The sequence below is a fragment of the Tachypleus tridentatus genome, chromosome 7 (assembly GCF_004210375.1).
Source record: "Tachypleus tridentatus isolate NWPU-2018 chromosome 7, ASM421037v1, whole genome shotgun sequence".
NCBI lineage: Eukaryota > Metazoa > Arthropoda > Merostomata > Xiphosura > Limulidae > Tachypleus > Tachypleus tridentatus.
The window spans coordinates 139994443-140019716 of NC_134831.1; the positions used below are offsets into that span (position 1 = coordinate 139994443).

Genomic DNA, 25274 nt, shown 5'->3' on the forward strand with positions numbered 1-25274 from the left:
GTTTTCACTGGTAAATGTTAAGACATTTTTACATGACATATTTAAGTAAATAACAACATAGAATTATAGATGTTTTTACTTGCAACAGTTTACTAACATGTATACACATAAAATAATTTTCCATGATATAAAAAATATTTGGAATTGAATTTTAATTAATGTGAATGGAGGTTTTATTGTAATTTCTCACCAACAAATACTCTCCTATACAGAAACCTACAGTATTCTGTTATCAGGACATAACTTATCTGTAGATTCTATTTAATCTAAATTCTATACTAGATCTTAATCCTTGATTAATAAACAAGATAGGTTATAATGTACCTATAGTTTCTGCCTTAGAAGAATTTTTAAAGTGACAGTTATCATGGATATATCCTGGTCTAGTGATATATAACAATTAAATATTACTTATTACATTGGTATTACAACACAATGCAGTTACACTACTTAAAACTGCCACTAGAGTATGACTTTTTTGGAAAAGGATCAGAGTAGGACTACTAGGATGATAACACCACTTTAAGTGTTACTTTTGAAAACAGCTTAAAAACTGACAGGATAAAGGACTGATATTTATTTGTGTATTATGAAGACAATAAAATGAGATGACAAAAATTTAAAATTTGGACTAAGACTATAATCAAGTTAAGAGCCCTCTGAATATAGTAATGAACTTAAAGAACAAGCTAATAGTTAACAGGAACTTGAGAAAAGAATCAGTTATTTCTTGAAAAATGGAGAACACTTAAATTTACTTTTTTCTTATGGTTAAATTTGCATGGACAACCTTGAAAAAACAAATGGGTCCTTGCAATTCATCTGTTTTGTTAAATCTTTATTAGACAGGCTTGAACTATGTAGAGGTCTTTGACAGCACAAAAGGTCATAACCAAACATTAATTACTTTTGCTAAACTGGCATAATATTCAGATATGTACTCACCACCAGAACATCACACTGCATCCATGGTTCTTCTCTGTCATTAATTATACATATATGTATCTGTTTGATATCTCGGTAAATTAATGGGAAAGTGTTGCATCCTAATAGCTAGATATCCTAAGACTTGACATACTTTGAAAAAATACTTTTTTGTTCTTGTGATGAATGTACAAAATACCCAATCAATAAATTTCTTGCTGTGACAGGTCATTTTGGAATGTTAGAAAATGTACAAAAAAAAAAAACATTATTAAATGCCTTAAGATAATTATAAGCAAGAATTATTTCCTTAAAAGTTTCAGACTACTAACAAGATTCTAAAAATTAGCATACATGTCAAGCCAACGATGTATTAAAACATTAAAATTTTCAACCATTCTCATATCTTTAATAGATTGTCATCTAGAAATGAAAGCAACTTCAAAAGATCTAAACATTGCATAAGTACATAATACACACAAAGTTTATGCACATGTACATCTTTCAAAGCAAAATGAATTATTAAATGAACTTCTGAATTCACTACTGTCAAATAACAACAAAAATTCAATAAACTTGATAAGTTGACCACATTTTATATTTTCTGTCCATTATATTTGATATATATGAAATGAAAAACAATTACTAATGTACAATTGGCATGATCTAATATGTTCATATTGTCATTCCTGTTTATTATAAACAATGAACACCCTCAGGGACTTAAAGGATTTAGTAAAGAGTTAATTATTCTGAAATTTATCAGCAGTTCTACTAAACTATACACAAGGATTTTCAATATAACACTTACTTAGTACTCATTTTCTGAAATCTATCTATAGTGACATGTGCCTTGACTAAAAGATTACTGTCAAATTGTTCTTTCAACTATAATCTTACCAGTAAAAGAGGAAACTTACCAAAGAATTCTCCTTCTGGGTTATTTTCCATTTCATCTTCAAGTTGTTTTGTCAAGGCTTCAAGTTTCTTTTCTGCTTCAGTGGGGCCTTTTGGTCGTGGTGGAGTCACATTGTATGGCAAAAATGTTTTTGCGTTAAGTGTGTTAGGCCTATGTCCTATTCCAGGATAAGGAGGGGGTGGAGGAAGCTCATTACGACTATTTGTGTGATGTGCCATTGGGATAACCTGAGGAGGTTGCTGTACCATTCTAGATGATTCTGATTGACAGTTCAGTCCTAGGCTCTGTGTTGACCGTCCAGGAGGTGGAGCAGGAGGAGGGGGTGAAAGGTCATGCTGCAAAGGAAGAGGAGCTGGTTCTGGTGGGGTATTCAGGTAAGGAGAAGGATAGTTCAAAGATACTCTAGGATTTCTAGAATAATCCGATACTACTGTTGCAATGCCAGGGCCAGAACCACACAAGATTGACTTTGGTGGAATAGAACTTTGTGTATCCAATGGAGGTCCAGCAGAACTGACATAAGGTGGTGGAGCTCTTTCTAAGTTTCTCAACACTTGAGAACTCATTGGTAAGTGTGAGGTATTCAGACTTGTTGACTGAGACACAGATGGTGCAGAGATGTGACTGGTACTTGTGCCCAACAAGACACTCTTGACATTAGAATAACTCTCAGGCACACCAGCAGGAAACTGAGAAAGGGCAGTCCCATATTCAGGAGGTGGAAAATTATGGTTTGTTGCAAAGGAGGAAGCCAAAGTATAAGATGCTGCTTTAGGTGCCATAACTGAATGAATTTGGTTCAGATTAAATGAATCTGATTTTGCTTCAACTTTATGGGAGTCCAAAGCTTCAATGTCTCTCAACAGCTTTTCAGACTTCAATATATTGGAACCATTATTTCTGTTAATTCCACTACCAGGGAAATGACCTTCATCTCTAATTTTCTGTAAATTAGCATATATTGGATACTCTCCAGCACTGGAATGTGTATATCCACCTAACAATGGTGTTTCCACTGAAGCTGGCTTTGAGTGCAATACACTTGTTAAAGAGGTGGAATTCTTGGGTGACAACTGAGTGACCAGACTTCTAGATGTCTGCATATTTTGATGCGATATTTCACCTCCTCCAGTTGATAAGGAATCGCCATATGAAGAAATCACAGATTGGTTCACATGCAAATTTTGCACATTTTCATAAATGGGGCTTGCAAAACTTGCACGTGGAGAATTGGAATGTTGTGACTCTCTACTAGAAGAACTAAGGCTACTACATGGACTTGAATGTGTCGAGTCTGGTCCTCTAACAGCTGGTGTTATTTGTGAGTGTACCTTCGCAGAAGGAAGATCACCAGCAACCCCAAGAGATCCTGGAATTGCAGGTAATGCCCGAGAACCCTGGGAATATCCACTTGAAATAACAATGCCAGAAGTTCCATTTTCAGTTGTTTGGCCACCCATTACAGTTGTTGGTATAGGTTGTTTGGGTGTAGCTGTTCTGGATGCTGCTATTACACTAGCACGATCAATTTTGGTATATACAGGAGGTTCTTTTACCTTTGTGCTTGATCCAACAGCAAAACTTTCTATAGCACCCAAACAACGTGCCCCTCCTGACTTGTTACTGGTGGTTCCTTGCCCCTGAGGAGACACAAACCTTTTTGAAGGACTTCCTAGCGTCTCTGTGGCTCCCGCGCCATAAACAGGCTTTTCAACGGCAGATGTGCAGGAGGTTGCCCCCGACTTTACGGGTCCAAGGCCACGGTACAGTGATCCTCCTGTCCCGTTCTGGGATCCAACCTGAGGTTTTGCGTCAACTGCTTGTGATAGTATTTTCCCGTAAGTAGATTCGACAAGTTTTTCGCCTGTCGCAGTCTGGCACGACAGGTGGGGTCGACTAAAAACGTCCAGGTTTGCGTATATTTCCCTTTTTTTTTCAAACTCTTCATTCGCCGATGTATCCGACTTCTTCGGCACGGTGGAAGAAAAATCAAAATAATCATTGGAAGGCACTTCAAATAAACTCAAATCTTTCATGAAACGAGTGGCGTCGTTTTCCAGTTCATCATCGTGTGGCTCCATATTATTTGTTCTACTCTCACTTTTTACATTTCATATCTAAAAGAAATTATACTAAACCTATATAATTATTAATCTCGCGCATACCAATATTAACACTACCAACAGTAAACATCTATTACCCTTACAATAACAACAGCCACCGTTGTTGCTTCGTGAAGTTGTACTATTCATACTTTTAGATTACGTCATGTATCACTGCGCTGTATTATTTGAGAGAAGGAAAGGTTTCCTCACTACAATAAAAGTGTGATTCAAGTACATAGGCTTGAATTATGTATTTATTTCGTTAGTATTTCAAAAAACCCTTTTGGACAATATCATGAAGCATAATTAGTGCAACTATTAAGGAACTATTTGTAATTTAAAGTGAAGGTGAAGTGTAAGTTCATTAGTAAAATATGTTGATACTAGAGGTCAGCACGATATTATATTATTTTACATAATTGTTTGAGGGCAGCAGAAAAAAACTTTAACGTGATATTCGTGATTAATAAAATAAACAGAATAGGCGTAGAATTACAGAAAACACGGTGTTTATTGCTGAATATCGTATATAAATAGAATTGATTTTACATCGTATTTGTTTAGCTCTTTTTATACTACAAACCAGAATTTTGGACAATTTGCTTTTGTCGATTAACAAATCTGAAGAGTTGCATTATTCTATCTCCATAATAGTAAAAAATAATTTTCTGATGAATTATTAACATTAATTTCTAGTCAGTGCCAGCTACCTACTTGAAACGAAACTAAAAATTGAAGTGGTGTGTTATTTTGAATCCCGACAAAATCATCATGGTGAAATATCGGATATAGAAACATTGTTTCTTAAGTCCACCAGGTATAAAAATGATTATTTCTTTGATTATTCCATACTGATGCTTTGAAAATGATATATAGGGTTCCCGCTAGTACAGCGGTTTGTCTAGGGATTTACAACGCTAAAATCAGGGGTTAGATTCCCCTCGGTAGGCTCAGTATATAGCCCGATGTGTTTTTGCTATAAGAAAAACATACTTCTTTGATTATTGGGCTTTTGTTTTTGTTATTTTTACTTCAATAATAGAAATTTATATAGTCCTTTATTTTTAACTTATTTGCTTTATGAAGCAACGAACTTCTAATGTTGTAATAAAGAATATGTTGTTTCACTCTTTATAGGTATATTTTTCCATACTCTGCGAAGGAAAATGGAGCAAAATATCGAGCAAAGTACAATATATGTTTCATTTTGTTTCAAATATAAACAGCTTTAAAACAAATAACAACAATAGCATATACTAAAAATATGTGTAGAAACAGTATTTATATTCTGTATTTCTAAACAAAACCTACTACAGCTATTTCTCACAGTTACTAATTTTGGATTACTGATGAGCAGGAAGGCATCAGGATCAGTAACATCCAACCACCATCTTTAAAGATCGACTGTCGCTCTTTAAACACATCCACAGCTTAAAGTTTGTTTGTTTCTTTTTTGAATTTCGCACAAAACTACTCGAGGGCTATCTGTACTACCCGTCCCTGATTTAGTAGTGTAAGACTATAGAGAAGACAGCTAGTCATCACCATCCACCGCCAACTCCTGGGCTACTCTTTTACCAATGAATAGTGCGATTGATCGTCACATTATAACACCCCCAAGGCAGAAAGAGCGAGCATGTTTTGTGCGACCGGGATTCGAACCCGCAACCCTCAGATTACGAGTCGAACGCCTTAACCCACCTGGTCATGCCGGGCCTCAGCTTAAAGTGCAAGGAACATTTGGCGGAATTGTAAGGATTCAAATGTAACTTCTAAGCTCCAAGATCTATGACTCTATCACAAGGCCAATTCGTGCTCATAGAGAAGAAATAAAATATAACATGTTGATACTTCAGAAAAAACTTCATTCTTATAACTAAATCTAAATAATAATTTCAGTACGAGCAAAAACAAATCGTTGTGTTGACATGAAAACAAAAATATCAAGAACTCGATGACGTCATTTCCATTAAGATGTATTTTTTAAAAGACTATATGATCTTTTAAATTTAAATATTAAATATTAAACAAAATCAAAGGACTCTATCACTTTAGCACTTCAAATGGTTTTGACGCTTTTATAATTTATTGATTCTTTACAAATATTAATCGCATATTACTAATTGAATACATTATGGTAACTAGTTTAAAATGTCCAAGTTTAAGAAAATATCATTAGACATTCTCCAGTCATGTAGAGCTTTTCAAAATTAACAAAAGAGTTCAATTTTTAATTCACGTTAATAGCTCTGACTAATGATACTATGAAGTAGAGAGCTGGCAGTGCTGAAAACAGCTAGGAGAAATTGTATTTTAAATCTATAAATTGGAAAAAATAGTGAAAATACAAGAACAAATAACCATAACAATCAGTTTTCATTATGAAATAATTCTGTAGATGGCACTACTATATAAGTTGGAAAATAATATTTGAAATTAAGTGTTGTAACTCTGCAGAAATACCGATGTACCTCTGGAGGGGACTTGAAAATAATAGTGCTCAACATTAACCCTGAATTCTTGCTAAAATAAACATAGAATTTAAGAATCTAATTTTTCCAAACAGTTTTATGGATTTACAAATCAAATACTTTTTTCTTGTCGTTATTTCACCATCTTTTACACAGATAATAATAAAAATAGAAATAAATTTAAACAGGTGAAAAGTGAGTGATCACAAGAAAGTGATGTATCAAACTCTTACAACAAACAACAATATTTAAACAAAATTTTTGTTCTAATATAACATTAATTTTTAGGCAATTTTATTACATTTATTTCATGAAACAAGAAATTATTTATTTATAATGAAATCAAAGATACCTTTCACTTAACAATACAAATTCTAAAAATCCCTTGTAGGTGAAGTCTTAGTATGAAATTAGTCGTTAAGAAGTCGGAAGGGAATAATTGCAAGAGATACAATCTAGCACATTTATATTTTAGTCAGGATCTCATTTATCTATTGATATAACTTATATTCTTTTACGTATGTTCATATAATTTTCTCTGTTTAGAATTCTGGCTTTCGAAAAATCAAATAAACGACTATGTCTAAACATGTGTTAAAATATATGAAAAATAATTTTTAAATGTTCTTGCACACAAGTAAAAAACTCTGAGTTTGTTTCTCCAGTACATGAGCTTTAACAATCTGCATATCCAATTCCATATACACTTTTATATTGGGTGATCAAAGGTTTAACATAATATTTTGATTTACTCTGAAAACTTTCTTCTTTTCCTATAAAGTTGTTGTTTATTAGTAAAGGACGTAATTACTTGATTAATAAAATAACAAGGAAAAATACGTTTTGTACTGAATCCTAAGTTTGTCGTTTTCAAAGTTAAAACGTACGAGGCTACAGTGTAAGTTCTTGTTTGCACAGATCATTTTATTTAATAATCTCAATCTTTAGCTTTGGTCATAAAAGAAATTCTTAGGAATATAAATACCTGTGAGTGTTTTTATTAAATACAAAAATTTGGAAAACAATATTTTCTTTATTATTGTTTTCCAATAAGAACGTTTTAAAATGGCAATTTATCGTTAATTTATTTTATGTAGTGATTTTTATATTTGGAGAAATTTGCTTCAGACTGAAAAAACTTCATTAATATCATCAATGTCACTGCAGGCTACTAAAATGTCAACTACATTTTTGAACTAAAATACCGGTTAGTAAAGAAAATTTGAAGTGGTTGCATCTTCAGTAGTGATTGTAAATATAATCAGTAAGCTTCGGAACATCAGAACTTCTAATATTTATGCATTCAACTTTGTCATAATTTATCCCAACAAACTGGAAACTAAAATATTTAGCTGTAAAACTGAAAGCTTTTGTAGTTTTAAAGTTTAAGTTAAACCGAAGTTTGTTATAGTTTTGGTAACAATGAAGAACAGAATTAATTGTGTCAGTAACAGAAACTTGAGTTATCTTTTTTTCCATTAATGGTCTCTAGATGATAGAAAGGGTTGGAATGTCAAAGTTTTTGACGAACATCTCAGAATGTTTATAAGGGAGGTAACACGAGAAGCATGATCAGAAAACATCGGAACAAATAAAGTTCTCAGATTATAGTTGTAGGACTGCAACAACGGATTGTAAAGAAATGGCGTGTTTGTGAATATTTGGGAGTCCACAAATTTGAGGAGCACATTAATCGAAGGAGCAAATAATATTACATAAATTATTCAAAAGGTGTGAAGTTGTACATAACCGTAAAAGAAAGTCTTTTAATTTCATTTTATTAGAAGCTTATGTTAACTACACATTGAAAAACAAACAAACGAATAGAACCATTTACAGATACGTTCGCTGTTTTGTTGACACTCCAAACAACCAACAATAAATATAACAGCTACACTGATCAAGTAACATTTTATAAAATTATACCGCTGTTGTTTTTGTTGTTGTTTTCAAGAGTTTCAGTACTTTTTTTGTTCTCATTGATTAGGGTTTAACTTCAGCGTTTTAGATTTGTCAAGATGGCAGAAACTCATGAGTAAAAAGTGGGAACTGGTAAACAGTCAAATATTACTTTATTTACCTATATGGTCATGGTCTTGAAAGGGGTCAGAACAAGTGAGCGTTATTAGCTCTGACCCTCTTGTTGTAAATTAAATAATATTACTCTGTAAATCACAACACGTGCAGGAGGGACTAAAAGGTCAAATGTATGTAATCCTTCTATGTCTTCAACCAAGAGAAAGAGCGAAACATGGGGATAAGAGATTAGGTAAGTGTAGATTTTGGGGAAGCTTGTACTGAGTTTTGAAGAAAGGATCTTGATTATTAATACTTTCAGAAATAATCTCAACAGAATTTTCAGCATTTTTTCAAAGTAAAAATGACAGAAGCAGATGTAATGTTATTTGATGATTTAGGGTGTTCTTTAAATGCTTTTTTTTCTCTCTCTCTTGAAAACTTTCTTATTCTATTTGCAGTTCAAGTTACCAAATAATATTATGTGCAACAGCAAACTTTAAACCTTTTTTTTAAAAACAATTATATTACGTCAGAAAATAATTGACGGTTTGAGAGTAAAACTTTTTTTTTTTTTTTTTGGTTTTATGAATGTAGTAGTATTAACTTGATAATAGGTTTCCAAATTGTGAATGGATTGAATGTTAAGACTGTAAAATATTATATGTTGGAGAAACAAATGGTAGGTTTTCATTCATTTGCAAAACCACATAAAACCTTTGCATATACATGAACACATGTATAATAAATTGTTTTTTTCATTTCCCCTAAGTCAAAAATGCTAAACAGAGAGAATAAATACAAGCGTCGGTAAAATAAAAGAAGCTGTAATGAAAGCTATAACAAAAACGAAGACAAAGCTACTGTTGTTCAGCGGAAGGTCTGAAGGTTTCTAACATTAAACCACAAGTTCAATATCCTTGGTGAGTACCCTACAGATAGGTTGTTGTTTACTTTTATGCTTAATAACAAACAAATTAATTAATTGTATCAATTTTAATTACTTTCTTCTGACTTATTGACAAGTAATTCCTTACTTGGTATTAATGTATATAATATTTTTTGGATTTTATATAATTGATTGTTAAGTGATAAGTATCTCGAATTTCATTATATTTTATGAAAATTGTTATTTCTCCATATTGAGACATTGAAAGCAAACGTTTCCTTGAAATATTGCTCTTTCTTATAATTTAGTCCTGCCCTGGCCAGGTGGGTTAAGTCGTTCGACTCGTAATCTGAGGGTCTCAGGTTCCAATCCCCATCGCACCAAACACGCTCGTCCTTTCAGTCGTACGAATGTTATAATGTTTCGGGCATTCCCATTATTTGTTGGTAAAAGAGTAGCCCAAGAGTTGGCGGTGAGTGGTGATGACTAGCTGCCTTTCCTCTAGTCTTACACTGCTTAATTAGGGACGGCTAACGCAGGTAGCCCTCGAATACCTTTGCGCAAAATTCAAAAAACAAACAATCAAACAAACTTATAACTGTTAGATTGGAGGAAGAGGTCAAATGTACCTGACCCTCCTGGGTATTTAACATCAATACCCAAATACCGACACAGTGAAACTTGGAACTTATAACTGTTAAAATATATTTCTGTTGTAACCAATTCACGTAAATCACGTTGATGATCCAAGAGCAAGCTGGTAAAACATCGTGAAATGCGGGGAAAATTTTTCATTTGCAAACCTGTAAAAACAGTGTTTAAAATATTCGAAACAGAATTTTTTTTAAATTTCAATCTATCTTTCCTATTGTATTGTTTTTGTTAGCTTTTGTCGTTATTATATTACTGAACTAGCCGGAATACTCGTTCCCTGGACAGAAGCTATAATAAAATTATATAATTAATAAAAGGATATTTTAGGAAGTATAAAGTTGAGTACTCTATATGTAATTGAAAAAAAATCAAAAAATGCCCGTAAAAATATCAACGGTAGGTTTATATGTATCTCCTCATGGGCCCAAGAAATTTCCATGCCAAATTTGATGAAATCCATCAACAGGGGGCGAAATAGTGGTAAAATATGCGCAAAAACCTCAAAATGTTAAACTGAAAATTTGTATGTACACCCACATGGACTCAGTAAACCTCTGTACTCTTTTTGGTGAAGATGTATTCAACCCTGCGAATTAGTTATGTGGACATACAACAGTTGTTTGTTTTTGAATTTCGTGCAAAGCTACACTAGGCCTATTTGCGCCAGCCGTTCTTAATTGAGCAGTATAAGACTAGAGGGAATGGAGCAAGTTATCACCGCCAACTCTTGAGCTACTTTTTTACTAACGAATAGTGAGATAGACCCTCACATTATAACGTCTTCACGGCTGAAAAGACAAGCATGTTTGGTGTGACAGGGATTCAAATCCGCTACCCTCGAACGCCTTAACACACCTGGCCATGCCATCCACTAGGGGCAATGACATTCATTGTTTGTTTAATCACTGACATTCACCAACCTATTTACTGTTTTCGTTTTTGGTTAGAAGATAACAATTGGTAGTAACCGAGTGGTTGTATTTATCCAAAGAAAACTCTAGTCAGAGATCGGATTAAATTAATCTCCGTCCCTATTACTCTTTTTATCACCGACTCATCTTTATGGAATTTTACCTGCTTAAGTCACTCAACTAATGAAATCCATTAGTGAGGGGTGTGTGTACTAAGCCTATTTCATGTATGACTTCAATTACTTTTTTTGTAACTTGTCCTGTGAATCCTCGGTAGACACGGGATTAACGTTAATCTATATTAACATGTTCAATATCGGCATACATTTTAAGGGATTTCCAATACTAGTTTTACTCGCCCAAAGAGAATCTTTGCTATGGATAATATTAAACTTAATTCATATAAAGCTATGTAATAGCAACTCATCGTTAAAAGATTTAAATTCTGTTCTTGTTCCAGAAAACTCGCTGGTTTAGAGAGTTCCCCGATAGTACAGCGGTAAGTCTACGGATTTACAACGCTAAAAAATCAGGCTTTCGATTTCTCTCGGTGGACTCAGCAGATAGCCCGATGTGGCTTTGCTATAAGAAAACAAACACAACCTGGTATAGAGAATATTAAATTTATCCTATACGAATCTCACTTAACTAATCTTGCTCGCTGAGAGTCGCAGTCGTGATTCTTAATTTAAGGAAATTTTATCATATCATTAATTGGATGAAGAGGCTTAGCGTGATGGCTAATTTCATTCTATTCACATTTTCCCTATTAAATACAAAAGAAGATTTTTATTTTTATTTTCCCTTTTCTTATTTTCAACTTTCGAAGCTCTACTCAAATAAAAGGTTGAGTTTAACAACGCAAAATGTATATTTTTTCTTTATGTTCATTGGTCTTAAGATTTTGGCCAGCAGTGTATTACAAAATTCAAGAAAAATTGAAAATTTCAGATGACATGAATCGCTTTATCATATTAAGTATAAATAATTTTAAATACTACGTGTAGTAAATCGACAAATAATAAACTAAGTGTAGTTTATGATGCTAACATTTGTATCATTACATTTCTGTTATTTATCTATGGAAAAACATTACTTTTTACTTTATTTTCTTTGCATGACTTAAGTTACTTGTAATTTCATATTCTCATATATGTGATAGTAAAATATAATCAGGTTGAAATAGCTTGGACAATAGCATTCTTTATTGGCCTGTTGGAAAACATCATTCTTTAGTAGCCCAATAATTTCTAATTTGAATAGCATCATCATTTACTGACCCAATATTTCTATTCCTAATTTGGATAACACCATTATTTACTGGCCCAATATTACTAATCTTAAAAACATCATTCTTTACTAGCCCAATAGTTTCTAATTTGGATAACAATATTATTTACTGGCTCTGTATTCCTATTCTTAACAGAGCCCATCTTACGCAAGTAAGCGATAATGTTACTGATGATACTGTAATAACTACTATTATAAATGTAATATAAGAGATAGTAATGCATTGCATTACATTTGAACTAGAGATTTGTATTTAACGGTTTTTCAGTCAGTTAGGATTCAATATTATCTGTTTATCCGTATTGGTTAAACATTACTAAATATATCTGTTCAGTGGGCATATATAGGCCACGGACATATATAGTTCTCTATACAGATTCTGAAAAATTATCAAGCATAAAAAAATAATAATTCTGGTCCAGAATCTTTTCGTTCTCACACAAAAACTAAAATCGTACACCATGAAGTACTCAGTGATATTTGTGGGTCTAAATTACTTTTGTCTAAAGTGAATTACTGTCGCGCAATCACGCATGCGCTCATTGTTAATTTGATTTTGTCTCGACTTGCCTTTCATGGTTGGTTTGTTCCACTTTTTTAGCGTAAAATTACAGTTTCTCTCATACACAAATGTGAGTGCAACACGTATCAGACAATGGAAATGCAGTAATAAGCTCTCTTATCTCTCGTCTCACGAATTCGAATCTTTTGTCTCTTCAGTTCAAATGACCAGTTAAGGAAATCGACTATTTGTATTTTGATTAAATTACAGAGTTTGCGATTCCATTGACACTAAAAATAAATTTTATTTTGTATTGTAACATATTTTTAAAACTGAGGAGTTCGCTGATAGCTTCAGTTTAATGTTTCAAACCCATTTGAAGTCCATCTAATATAACTTAAACCAGTGCTTCCCAAACTTTTTCAACTCGCAGCATACATTTAATATCCCAAACTTCTTGCGGTGCATGTTAAGTAAGTCTGTATGGTAGGCCTGGAGGCTGATATCCATCTGACGAAGACGAGCAAAAAATTACTGTTTTAACATTTAAAAAAGTATAAACTTCATAATATATTTACACTAACAAATAAAAAGTACTTAATAATTGCCGTGGCACACTCCTTGGGTTTGGTTATTATTATTCGAAATTTCGCACAACGATGAACAATAGGCTATCTGTCCTCTACCTTCCACGGGTATCGAAACTTGGTTTCTAGCGGTGTGAGTCTACAAACAATACCGCTGTGCCACTGGGGGCACTGCTTGTAATTACCGACTTAAGCCACTATCGAGTATAGTCTAGTGACAATCACAGAGCAGATTTTAAAAAAAGTTTAATGTACACTGTTTTTGGTAGCCACCAACTTTATTTCTTTTAGGTGTCATCCAAGTTAGATCACCGCAATACATTACCACGAAATATTACTTTTATATTGATTGAAGTTTACGTTTGGGCTATTTTTCAGCCACATGAAAGAATAATTATGGCTTTAAAATATCTTGTCATAAACGACACTATGTACGCATTAAAGCAGAAATAACCACAGAAAGCATAAAACATGTAAAACTAGTGTTAAAAACGTATTACAAAATACAGCAATGAATTGCATTACATTTCATCTAGAGGTTTATTTTTAGTCGTTTTTCTCAATTACGATTTAACATTATGTGTCTATATTTGTTGGTCAAACATTACTAAATACAGTGCTGGCCAAAATCTTAAGGCCAATGAACATAAAGAAAAAAATATGCATTTTGCGTTGTTAGACTCAACCACTTATTTGAGTAGAGCCTCGAAAGGAAAAATGAAAATAAAAACCTTTTTCAGGATTTAATAAGGAAAATGTGAATACTATGAAATTAGCCTAAATACTAGCTGGTCAAAAGTATAAGACCATACTGAAACAAAGCGTTATTCGGTAAACACGTAACGAAATTTAGTCATTTGTGTTCAAGCATTACCGTTGTCAACATCTCCCACTGACATCTCCTATGTTACATTGGCAAAGGCTAAAATGTTGACAGAGTTTGAACGTGGCAAAATTGTCGAGCTGTGAAAGCAAGGTCTCTCTCAACGTGCCATCGCTGGTAAGTTTGGGCCTAATAAAATTGCTGTTGCAAATTTCTTAAAAGACCCTGAAGGATACGGAACGAGAATTTCAAGTGGCCGGCCCAAGAAAATTTCGCCGGCGTTGAGCAGGAGGATTCGACGGGTTATCCGGCAAAATACCAGCCGTTCATCGAAACCAGATTAAGACCCTTACGGACACAGAATGCAGCTCAAGAACAATAAGACGGCATCTAAGAGAGAAAGGCTTTAAAAACGTAAACGTCTTCAAAGGCCACGCCTCCTTCCACACCACGAAACAACTCGGTTAAACTTTGCTGAGAAACACCAAACATGAGACGTAGAAAAGTGGACGAAGGTTTTGTTCTCTGATGAGAAAAAAAAATAACCTGGATGTTCCAGATGGCTTCCAACGTTACTGGTACGATAAGGATATCCCACCGGAGACATTTTCTACACGACACAGTGGAGGAGGTTCCATCATGATCTGGGGTGCTTTCTCCTTCCATGGAACAATGGAGCTACAGGTTATACAGGGGCGTCAAACAGCAGCTGGCTACATTGGCATGTTGGAGAGAGCATTCTTATTGATTGAAGGCCCTTGCTTGTGTGGAAATGACTGATCTTTCAGCGGGATAACGCTGCAATCCACAATGCCCGCAGGATAAAGGACTTTTTCATGGCGAACAACGTGATTCTTTTGGACCATCCAGGGTGTTCGCCCGAACTGAGCCCCATTGAAAATGTTTGGGGATGGATGGCAAGGGAAGTCTATAGAAATTGACATCAATTCCAAACAGTGCATGAAGCATCTTTACCACTTGGAATAACATTCCAGCTAGCCTTCTGCAAACACTTATATTGACCATGCCAAAGCAAATGTTTGCAGTTATTCGCAATGACGGCCGTGCAACTCACTACTGAGACCTCTTGTTGGGCATTTCCTACTCTGCTTAGGACTTCTTTTTGGTATTGTCTTAAACTTTTGACCAGCTAGTATTTAGGCTAATTTCATAGTGTTTACATTTTCCCTATTAAATGCTAAAAATGTTTTTTATTTTTATTTTCCCTTTTCTTATTTTCATCTTTCGAAGCTCTACTCAAATAAGTGGTTGAGTTTAACAATGCAAAATGCATATTTTTTCTTTATGTTCATTGGCCTTAAGATTCTGGCCAGCAGTGTATATGCATTTTAAAATGATACAAGTATAAGCTTCGTTATTTGATTATTATTACACTTTCTTTCGGGATAGCATAAATAAAATATGTATCTCCTAGTGGCTCAGCAATAAGTTTGAAACCTTTTCACGTTAAAAACCAGGTTCCGATTCTCGAGGTAGCACAACACAGATATTCCATTGCATAACTTAAATGAAGCGTACTTTTAAAGTTAAGAAAAGTACAAAATGCAGGAATAGATATTTAAATTGAATTAACGATGCGAAGTTAGAGTAAATTTCACATGGTTATGCTATTTTATGTTTTTGAAATGTTTGTTTCTGGAAATTAAACTCTACTACAACTTATAATTGTTGTTGTTTTAATTTTAATTAGCAGCAATTCCAGTCTTATATAACATCTGATCGATTTATTCAATGAATAATAATATCTGTGACCCTTTTCTTTGTAGTGGATGTTAATTAGTACAATGCATAATGTGAAACTCGAGAAGAACCTCGGTTACGTTATAAGGTGTGAAAAAAGGGAAAACAAGCTTTTTACAACACCAATCATGACTGAAAACATGGGTTTCGGCGAGTAAGCATTTCGCTCTTCACCAAATTATAGCCCCCAGTGACTCAGCGGTATGCCTGCGGACTTAATACGCTAAAAACTGGGTTTCGACACCCGTGGTGGGCAGAGCACAGATAGCCCATTGTGTTGCTCAATTCAAAACAACAACACCTAATTATTTTATATTATTAAAAGAGAAGACTGGGTGATTATAGCAATGAGAGAAGTGAGGACTGTACAGTTAGGTAACCTTGTTTGTTTTATAATTAAGCACAAAGTTACACAATGTGCTATCTGTGCTTTACCCACCACGGGTAACGAAATCCGCTTTTTAATGGTATGAATCCGCAGATTGAACCGCTGGAGGGAGGTTACCTTAGAGAAAAACATCGTGTCGAGTGTGTGTGTTTTCTTATGGCAAAGCCACATCGGGCTATCTGCTTAGCCCATCGAGAATAATCGAACTCCTCATTTTAGCGTTGTAAATCCTGAGACATACCACTGTACTAGCGGGGACTACATCGTGTTGCATTTGACATATTCATAGCTCAAACAAGAACTTTTTTATTCTGGAACACTGTGAGTTAGTGGTAAGGCTCATAAAGCTAAAATTCGGGTTTTCATACCCATTTTATGGCACTGTACTAAATAAAAAAAATACATCAAAACTGTATTCTGGTGTATAACGTCTAAGCTGGCGAAGCATAATCAGTTGTGTTATTCTATTACAGAATCATTAATAATAGTATTCTTTATCTTGAGAAGAGGTTTCATTATTTGTTTGTTTTCGGAATTTCGCACAAAGCTACTGGAGGGCTATCTGTGCTAGCCGTCCCTAATTTAGCAGTGTACGACTAGAGGGAAGGCAGCTAGTCATCACCACCCACCGCCAACTCTTGGGCTACTCTTTTACCAACTAATAGTGGGATTAATCGTAACATTATAACGCCCCCACGGCTGAAAGGGGAGCATGTTTGGCGCGATGGGGGATGCGAACCCGCGACCCTCGGATTACGAGTCGCACGCCTTACGCGCTTGGCCATGCCAGGCCGGGTTTCAGTATTAAACCGTAAAGACTATTTGTAGTCTTATTATGACATAACATCGCATCTATTGTTTTCTTTAAAAATATTTTTCCTGTAAAATAACCACTGCTTTATATTCATTTTTTAGGACTTTAAAATTACAAATGTTTTAAATTACGTACAGAAAATATAGTATAAATTTAATGTTTATGTATTTCTTGAATAAGAGAATGTTCAAGATAAAAAAAAGCAACACACACACACAGACTCCTTTTCCTTAAAATTACAAACATAACTTCTATTGTACAGGCCAGGCATGACCAGGTGGGTTAAGGCGTTCGATTCGTACTTAGAGGGTCGTAGGTTCGAATCTCCGTCACGCCTACCATATTCGCCTTTTCAATTGTGGGGGGGTTTAGTGACGTTGGTAAAAGAGTAACCCAAGAGTTGGCGATGAGTGGTAATGACTAGCTCCCGTTTCTCTAGTTTTACATTACTAAATTAGGAACAGCTAGCGCACATAACTTTCATATAGCTTTTCGCGAAATTCCAAAAACAACCAATCCATTGTACTATTAATTTTTAACTCGAATTCTTACTATTAGATGACGCTACAGACCAAAATTCACTACCAGCATTTATTTGGCTTTATTTTACATTACGTTTCTATACGAGAGCTACTTTATCTGATTGCTTCCCTCTTGTTTTGTTTGTTTGTTGTTAAAAGTTATACAATGAGCTATCGGTGCTAACCAAGAGTCTCGGAAATCGATTTTTTTAGCATTATAACCCACACACATACCGTTAAGCTACCGTGTGGCTACCGTTTTGACATCTGTAAAGAGAATACTTGTAGAAATAAACATCGAATGTTTAGATACGGAAGTTAAGAATTTTATCATACAAAACAGTTTTTCGGATTTACAGCAAGATCGTAAATTCAAATGATCAGAGTAGTTATTGATTTAAACTAAAGAAAAGTACTTGATAATTAAAAGTGATGTATCAAATAACAATAACGTTTAAACAAGTACCGCTGATGAGTTGCTGATTCAACGAAACTAGTCTACTGCAGCGGAAATAGCTAGTTAAAGTATAGATTAGGCCCCTCCCCAGTCACACTGAACATGCTCGCCCTTTGAGCCGTGAGGTAGTTATAATGGAGTCGTGGGGTTATTATAACGTGACGGGCAATCCCACTATTCGTTGGTAAAAGAGTAGCCCAAGAGTTAGCGATGGGTGGTGGTGACTAGCTGCTGTCCGTCTGGTCTTACGCTGCTAAATCAGGAACGGCTAGCGCAGATAGTTCTCGCGTAGCTTTGCGCGAAATAAAAAAAACAACAAATAAACAAGATTAGGCCCCTAGAGTACCTTTTCTTAACTGAAAGTCACCACGTTCTATCTGCAAACGTTCAATAACATAATTCATTTATTTTAGTAAATATTGTCTCGTTATCAGACTTTATAACTACATTTACAACAATTCCTTGTTACTTATATTTCTGTATCATTAATCTAGTGTTCTGACAAAATCTTGTTGTAGATATTTTATCGTTGATTTCGCATGACAATTCTAAGATAGCAAAAGGTTATTTTGTTATTGCAAATAAAACAGCAGTAAACTTGTAGAAACTATGAAGTAAAATACCGGTTAGAGATTTACTTTTGCTGGTGAAGCTACCATTTTAAAAAATGTAATATCGTAGAGTAGAAAATAAAAGAAAAAACTACTATTTTTGAAAAAGGCGCGAATTAGCTTTGGGGTATAGTTTGAGATTTTGAAACAGGGCAGCTGGCTTCGAATGAATGCGATGCCATGAAGTGTGTTATGAGAGTAGCAGTAAATCTCTTAGCGTAGGAGGTACTTCCCTTTGATAACAGATGAAAATGAGGAACGGCGGCAGGTAACCTTGGTAGTTAAGTTAAAATACGGATGCAAATTAAATGTAGTATATAAGATATGTTTGTTTAATCGTTTTTGCGAGTCTCGCGTTATTTGGACATTTGTAACTAAAAATGTTATGACCCCAAAAGCAATTTGGGGTAATTCGTCGTAGCAAAGCTAATTTATCGCTGGTAATGAATGTTTGTATTTAATGTTCCTGTCGTTTTTTGTTTGTCTGTTTTATGTAGACAAACTAAAATACATGATAATTTCAGTAAATATTATTGTCATAACTTCAGAAACACATAGGATGAGTTCTTAAACCACGCAGTGTGCACTAATATCATTATGAAAGGTTCTGTAAAAACAAAGAAATAGTTACTTCTTGATAAAAAGAGAAGTAAGTCTAAAATAAGATTGGTTTGTTTTAGTTGAATGCTACACGTTATCTCTGCTCTGTTTACTGCAGGGAATCGAACTAGGAGTTTAGTATTCATTTTAGATTGTCCATTGTTTAGGTTTGGATTGAAACAAACAGTCCAAGATTATAAAGTTTCTACTGAGTCTTCGAATCTTAAAGACCTGTAAAGTAAAGGTTTTCATTGAATTTACAAAAATAAGTTACAATAACTTACTGACACGTTGTCAGTTGTCGTAAATACTTTTACATATAAAAAACTGTACAAAACATATAATAAAGTAAACAAATACCATTACAAAAATGTATGTAAACTGTCACGTTCCTCAAGTAGTTAAAGTCATAACACCCCATAATAATCACGTTTTTTTTTCTTTACCAGCCATGGCCATAACTATAACCAGGGTATTCATATCCACCATCATAAGCATAGAGTCCGTCATAGCCTCAGCCATGGCCATAACTATAACCAGGGTATTCATATCCACCATCATAAGCATAGAGTCCGTCATAGCCTCAGCCATGGCCATATCCTCTGTAGCCATAACCACGGTCATTTCCTCCGTAGCCGTAACCAAGGCTATATCTACTATGAGTATATCCATGGCCACCGTAGCCTTCTGGTCTATATCCATAACCATAGCTTTAAAAACCCAATAGGTAACTGCTCATAACTGACCTAAACCACGAAGTAAGCATAGAGACCAAGCTGTGAGGAAAAAGGAGGCATCTACTTATCGCAGCACGAATCAAACAACTGTCTGTGCACTGTAAAACGCTTTACTTCACAAAACAGAATCTAATTCTGATAAAATTAATGGCCATATTACGATATCAGTTTTAGCTCAGTATTTTTGCAGTCAGTAGTTGGCAGTATTATCATATCTATCTTATAGTTTTCAGTATAATGTAATATCTCCATTTACGTATACTATAAGAAAACTTACATACCGTTAAAAGTAAGAGTAACTCAAGATCAAAGCCAGTACTGCAAAGTTGGGGAAGAGATATTTATTTTAAACAAATGTGAATTATTTATTTTAGACAAATAAATTAAGTGGTTTATAATAATATTTATAACAAGTTATTTATATGAAAGTCAAATGTTTATTTTCAAAAATTAGAATAGCTTTGAATAATGGGTGGCTGTTCGATCCCACCACAAATTTCTCTGAAGATACATAAGTTTATCATAACGCACATACTTACAGTGATTTTCATGTCGCCCATACGTGAAGAACGCCCCAGCATGGCTAGATGTTTAAGGCACCTGGCTCGTAATCTCCATCACACTAAGCATGCTCACCCTTTCAGAAATAGGGGCGTTATAATGTGATAGTCAATCCCATTATTCGTTGGTAAAAGAGTAGTCTAAGAGTTGGTAGTGGGTGGTGATGACTAGCTACCTTCCTTCTAGTCTTACACTGCTAAATTAGGGACTGCTAGCGAAGGTAGTCCTTGTGTAACTTTGTGTGAAATTCTAAACAAACCACACGTGAAGAACACCAATCTTTAAGTTTCAACGAATTTCTTAACGATGAAAAAGATTCTGCAATCTTTTATAGTCGAATATTTTTATTATAACTATAGAACAATAGTTTTCACTATAATATTTATTCCAGACTTGGTATATGTCCTGTTTACTTGTTTGAAATTAAGCACAAAGCTACACAGTGGGCTATCTGTCCTCTGCCCACGTGTATCGAAACCAGGTTTCTAGCTTTGTAAATCCTCAGATATTCCTTTGTGCCACTGGAAGGGGGGGAATATGTCCTATCGGTAAAATGATATAGCTTGTTATCACTGTGACCTATTTTTTGTTAAGGTGTTGGTTTCAGTTCAAAGTTAGTATTGTCCAAACTTCAAAAGTATGTTAACGTTTTTTGTTTAATGCCAGTTATTGCTGGTAATATGAAATTCGTATACTGAATGTGAGAAAGAGAAATCAATGTTGAGTAACTCACGCTATTTTAAAATGAGACTATAAACTGAAACAAGCCAGTATAAAAACGCAACATTTCTAAAAGTCGTTCTAACATGATATTACTACAACGGATTGAATGATTGGCCACCATTTTTTTAGTTATTAATACTAATTTATGATTTCGGTGTTTTCTTTAGTTGTTGCCTTTGTTGGTTCATTTAGGCACACCTAATGTAAATGTGTTTTGTTTACAGATAGCTGGTTTGGGCGACTGTTTCGTATAGAAGCGACTCTTGAGGCCACGCCAATAATGTTCAGCTTTGTTATGCATTAAGTGAAAACCGTAATTTCACACTCTTCAGGCATGGTTGTGTGTCATTTGAATTATAATTCTTTTTCTTACGGCGGAACGCCGTGGCAACAGTCAAGCGTTCAATAGTTAGGATGACCATACACATTCAAACACCTAATGTACCAACCTCTACATTTATACACGAAGAATGCTAGAACTGATCTCTGTGACACTTCAGAACAACTTTGCAAATATCGTGTATCACTGAGGTATCATATGATCGTATTTGCGATGTTACGTGTTATAATTTATCTCGGACGAGTCTCCGATTTATTATGTTATGTACACTAGGTGTTAAAAGAGGCGACAATTTTAATTTAAAAGTTAATTGAATATTGATATGTATCAAATTTATGATATTTGTCAACAAGACTGATACATACAGTTTACTTTCTCAATAGAAATATGTTTTAAAATACAAACAAAAACAATTTATAAAAACGGTTATTATCAATAGTTATTACAAGTAATGATTTATATACAAGAATTTTACAAACTTATAAACAATACTGAACCTTCTATCTGATCTGGAACGGAATATTTTATTGACGAGTGAATTAATTCTACGTTGATACAAGGTGTACTTCACTTGACGGGAAGCCACCTAACCTCTTCACACATTAGTTTTTTACCCAACGAAAATAGCTAATGCTCCTGAAGAAATACTGATGTCGGAAGTTAATCCATTGATGTTAAACAGTTTGTAATGTTCGAAATCTATAAACGTTCCTGGTCAAATATCTGTAGTTTTCTGATTAATAATCGTTTATCACAGTTATAGATTCCGAGGTTTATAGTGTACTACTTGTAACAAACCAACAACATAAGCTGTCTCTCCACATTGCGTTGGTTACCTTTTATTATTATGAGAGGAGGTTCTCAAAATTTCAGTTGGCAATAATACTAGCAATCACTAGTATTTTACACACAAATATAACACATTGCTCATTCTAACGTTCGAAAATCTTCTACAAATTTAGAGAACAGGCGGGACTTTTGCAATGTACATTTAATAGTATAAGCTTCAAGCACTTCGATACATATATATCTAATTAAAACAAACACCAATATTAAAATAAATATACATGAGTAAATCCATTACATTACGTTACAACTTTTCCAGTACGGACTGGAAAAACCAAAATACACCGGCACTTGTCTCTGTTCGTCCAGGTTAGGTTATTCAAACAGTTGGTAACTCGATTATAAACCGACATGTAAGATTGTCACACAATTGTTTGTTTGTTTTTAGATTTCGCGCAAAGCTACACGAGAGCTATCTCTACTAGCCGTCCCTAATTTAGCAGTGTAAGTCTAGAGGGAAGGCTAGTCATTACCACCCATCGCCACTTCTTGGGCTACTCTTTTGCCAACGAATAGTGGGATTGAACGTCACATTATAAAGCCCCAACAAGTGAAAGGGCGAGCATGTTTGGTGTGACGGGAATTCGAACCCGCAACCCTCAGATTACGAGTTGAGTGCCTTAACTACCTGGTCATGTCGGGCCTTTAGCGTATTAAGTTCGTACATTTACGACTGACCTACCAGCGTACTGAAAAGTAAGGAGAAAAAACAGTTTATCTGCAATTATAATTACGACAGTCAACGTTACAAGGAATGTTTTTCCAAACAGATTTATAATAGGACTGTAGAAAAGAAACTTTAAGATTTGATAATAAATTACCTTAATGGAATATTTATGAATGAACTAGTACATATAAATAAAAAGAGATAGCACATGTTAAACGTGACGAAAAAGTCGCGCATTTACAACACAGAACACGCGAAACTTGTATACAACTAATTTTCAATGACCTCTAATCAAAGCAAGCTACCTACTTGTGTCAGTGCTAAAAATTAACACAGTAATTAATATACCTAATTTAATATACCGATTATAACTAGCAATATTTAGCTGCATAAATTAAAAAAAAACAACTAATTATTATTGAGATTACTGGCCGAAAATATTGATAACACCTAGGGTACTCAGCAATTTAATTAATTTGTCAATTTAGAACTAACCTGAAATTTCTAGGCGAATAATTCAAAATGTTTCTTATAATAAATATAACACGCCTAATAAGAAATATGTACATTGTCAATGAAAGCGATATTCAAGAAATAATGGAACATATATTTACTCACAGGATAAGTAAAAACAGTTTTTGCTCCACATAATATATTACATAATAGTCCATAGAAAAGTAGTTTTGTTTTGTTACATTCAGGTATAATATCCCAGCCTGTATTAAACATTTCTTCCTTTCTTATTGTATATGAAATATAAGAATGACTGCATACACGTTATTTATGGTTGACGTTCTCAATGATAAAAAAATTTTCTTTTTTACAATAAAGTCATTCAAGCACAACTGAAAAATTCGATATTTAGCTTAATTCAAGAGTTATAAATTAGTTTAATAAGTAAGGAAAACAGTTGTGATTTATACCTTCTGATTTGGGTTTCTAATATGTATTTCACAGCATTTGAAACTCAATTGAAGTAAGATGTAGAACGTAATGGAATGAAAGCACGTTTGTTTGTTTTTAAATCAATTGGTGAGTCGTACTCATGCTTAGATCCATTGTGTTTAACACTCCTACGAAAAGACGTTTCTAGTCCTGATTTCTCCAAGCCCGTTCCCCTGGCTGTGGTTTCGCTAGATAGTAGATAGGACAGTGGGAATCTCGTTAATCCATTCATTAATGGATTTAAATGGCAATTTCATTTAAATACAAAATTATTAGCCTAATATTAATAACCTTTCAAGTTGCTCTGGGGCCTATTAGGCCCCACTTTTCGTAGGAGTGTTAAACCATTTTCGAAACTGTGGTTATAACTGTATGACTAAAAAAAAAAAAAAACAACTCCACAAACGATTTGTCCGGATGTTTTTCACACGTGCATACTTCATTTACTTCTGTTCTGGATGATCACAGTGGTACTATGTTGTGTAATTTTCGACAATCAACAACAGAAAAAAAAAACAAAAAAAAAACGCCAAAATAATGGTCGTCAGCGTGAGTTTTGTGCCAGCATTTGTATAACTCTGAAATTAGGTTGTTTTGTTGCTTAGCTAATTCGCATCAGTTTGAATATAGTTATATGTAATTCTGTAAACTGAATTAAAGCTACATAACAAAAACATACAAGGTTTGAATTTGTTTTTTATCATTATTTATAACTATTAAAGTGGCACAGTCCATTTAGGCTAGAGCTCTGTTTCAAGTGTTTCATTAGATTATCACATAATGCATACGCGAGCTATTTTTTTGCACATATTTTCAACAATTCTGCAACTAGGTCTAACTTAAACATTATAAATACCTAAATTCATTATTACTGTATGAATAATTAAACTAAATTAAAATATCATTTTACTGTTACGTCACTTTAATCACTCATTACTATGTTGTCTATAGAAACGTATATCTGAGCCACAGTATTTTTATAATGAACAAACTGTGTCAGAATAAAATACAAACCTGCCTCAAATTTTCTTAGTTCTATAAAGAAAGATTGTACTCCATTAGACATAATTATGGTTAACAACGATTGTTGCAATTGTTTGGGGCAGTTCACTTTCACGAGAAGTAAACGTTTTCCGCTCAGCTACTGTTGACTCATTTTTATTCGCTCTTAACTTTTTTAATAGCCCCCAGTGGCTCAGCGGTATGTCTGCG

General features: G+C 34.1%; 1 protein-coding gene across 2 annotated transcripts in view; it reads right to left on the reverse strand.

Annotated features, from left to right (window-relative positions):
• The window catches only part of LOC143256738 (uncharacterized), a 67848-nt gene extending 63724 nt beyond the window's left edge, over positions 1-4124 (reverse strand). Inside the window, exon 1 of one of the 2 annotated variants that reach the window (XM_076514353.1) lies at positions 1845-4124. In XM_076514353.1, coding sequence (XP_076370468.1) covers positions 1845-3924 — 2080 coding nt within the window. In that variant the 5' untranslated portion in view covers positions 3925-4124. The remainder of the gene's footprint in view (positions 1-1844) is intronic. The other variant, XM_076514354.1, reaches the window with a different exon arrangement.
• Between the last annotated feature and the right edge of the window lie 21150 nt (positions 4125-25274).